The sequence below is a fragment of the Colobus angolensis genome, unplaced genomic scaffold (assembly GCF_000951035.1).
Source record: "Colobus angolensis palliatus isolate OR3802 unplaced genomic scaffold, Cang.pa_1.0 Scaffold22, whole genome shotgun sequence".
In the NCBI taxonomy this organism is placed as follows: domain Eukaryota; kingdom Metazoa; phylum Chordata; class Mammalia; order Primates; family Cercopithecidae; genus Colobus; species Colobus angolensis.
Genome location: NW_012115377.1, coordinates 1,806,717 through 1,808,584, shown reverse-complemented (window position 1 = coordinate 1,808,584; position 1,868 = coordinate 1,806,717). Strand labels below are relative to the sequence as shown.

Here is a 1,868-nt window from a genome sequence, read left to right as displayed (position 1 = left end):
TGGGGTGGGAACATGGCATTGTGTGGGACAGAGAGAGTGCACTTCACCTTCTGTTTCAAAGACCCCAGAACATCTGGACCAGGTGGCTGGCGGCCCCAGGCCCTCTTTGTGCACAAATCACATTTGTCACATGCCGGGTCTTGGGCTTGGTCTGGAAGCTCACTGGGGAACCAGACAGACCCTCTCTCTGCCCTCTTAGGCCAAGAGGAAAAATTAACCAGGCAGCTGGAACCCAGAGTGGTATAAAGGCATGGGCATAACATGCGCATATGGCTGGTGGCAAGGGCAGCAGAGTCTGCCCCAGGGAGTGCCAGTGCCTGGGCTGGGGAAGGAGTGGGCCCTTGAGGTGCCTGGGGCAGCAGGACCTGGAAGCTGGTCTTGATGTCAGACTGGCAAGTCCTTGCAGAAGTCTAGGTTGGGGATGGTGTCATCAAACTTGTGATTCATCCAGGGATAGATTAAAGAAGGCAAGAGTAGAGAAGGGGAAACCAGTGGGTGGCTTGGTGCATTCCCAGGGTGATGGGCAAGGGTGGGGGCCAAGAGCCTGGAGAGGAGGGTATGGTTCAGAAACCCATCTCACTGGCAGGAGGTGGTGTAGATGGGCCACCTGCCCCTGCTGCCAGCCAGTCCCAGGGTTCTTTGTGGAGAATCTGGGGTTATTTTCATGCCTTGGTCCTACCAACCCCTAGGGGGCAGTGGGGAGCTATAGGGGTTGTCCATCAGTGCCCCCAGAGCCCTCCTTCGTGGCCAGAGGCAGGACCTGCACCCCCTGTGTGGATCCACCCCCGGGCCTGGTGTTGGCTGGGCCAGGTCTCAGGAGCCTGGGGAGTTCCGTGTCCCTGCCTGCCTCTTGGCTTGATCCCCCCTTGGGTGCTAAGAGGACCCAGAAAACGCTTCACAAATCCTCAGAGAAAGCTGTCCTAAGGCCCAGAGCTAGTCACATGCCTTTTGGAAAGTGGAAATGGCTCGAGACCAGGGCACCAGATGTTCCTGAGGCTTGAAGCCTCAGCCACCTCCACAGAGATGAGTTGCTCGCCCGTCAGCAGGTTTGGGGGAAAGAGGCACATGGTTTCTTCCTAAATCTTTGCTCTGTGCAAGCGCACACTGCAAGGTGTTTGTAAACTTTGTCTTACCAAACCTTCCCAAAGAGTCTGTGAGGTCCGGATTCACCCCATTTTTGAGCGGGGCCCAGAGTTACACTGCAAGTCAACAGCCGAGGTGGGGTTCAAACCCAGATCCGTGGGCCTCAGAGCACCTGCGCACTCCTGGATGCCCTGAGCCAGAATAAGGGAGGAGCCTAGGACGAGGGGTGGTCTGGCCACGTCCCCCAGCCCTGCCTCCTGTCTTCCCACAGATCTACCCCAACGAGAGACACAGTATTCGCTGCCCCGAGTCGGGCGAGCACTATGAAGTCACGTTGCTGCACTTTCTACAGGAATACCTCTGAGCCTGCCCGCCGGGAGCCGCCACATCACAGCACAAGTGGCTGCAGCCTCCGCGGGGACCAGGCAGAAGGGACTGAGTGGCCCGCGGGCCCCAGTGAGGCACCTTGTCCCGCCCCGCGCTGGCCAGCTCCAAGGAGCCGCTGCCTTCACCGCCCCGACGCCTTTTATCCTTTTTAAAATGCTCCTGGGTTTTATGTCCGCTGCTTCTTGGTTGCCGAGATAGAGAGATGGTGGTCTTGGGCCAGCCCCTGCTCTCCCCGCCTTCTGGGAGGAGGAGGTCACACGCTGATGGGCACTGGAGAGGCCAGAAGAGACTCAGAGAAGCGGGCTGCCCTCCGCCCGGGGCTCCCTGTGACCTCTCGGTCCCCTGGCCCGGCCAGCCACCGTCCCCAGCACCCAAGCATGCAATTGCCTGTCCCCCCC

The 1,868-nt window shown here is 59.3% G+C and overlaps 1 protein-coding gene across 2 annotated transcripts in view; it reads left to right on the top strand.

Annotated features, from left to right (window-relative positions):
• The window catches only part of DPP9 (dipeptidyl-peptidase 9), a 48,982-nt gene extending 47,114 nt beyond the window's left edge, over positions 1–1,868 (top strand). For both annotated transcript variants that reach the window (XM_011943471.1, XM_011943470.1), the window contains one exon: positions 1,355–1,868. In XM_011943471.1, the coding sequence (XP_011798861.1) occupies positions 1,355–1,447 (93 nt within the window). In that variant the 3' untranslated portion in view covers positions 1,448–1,868. The remainder of the gene's footprint in view (positions 1–1,354) is intronic.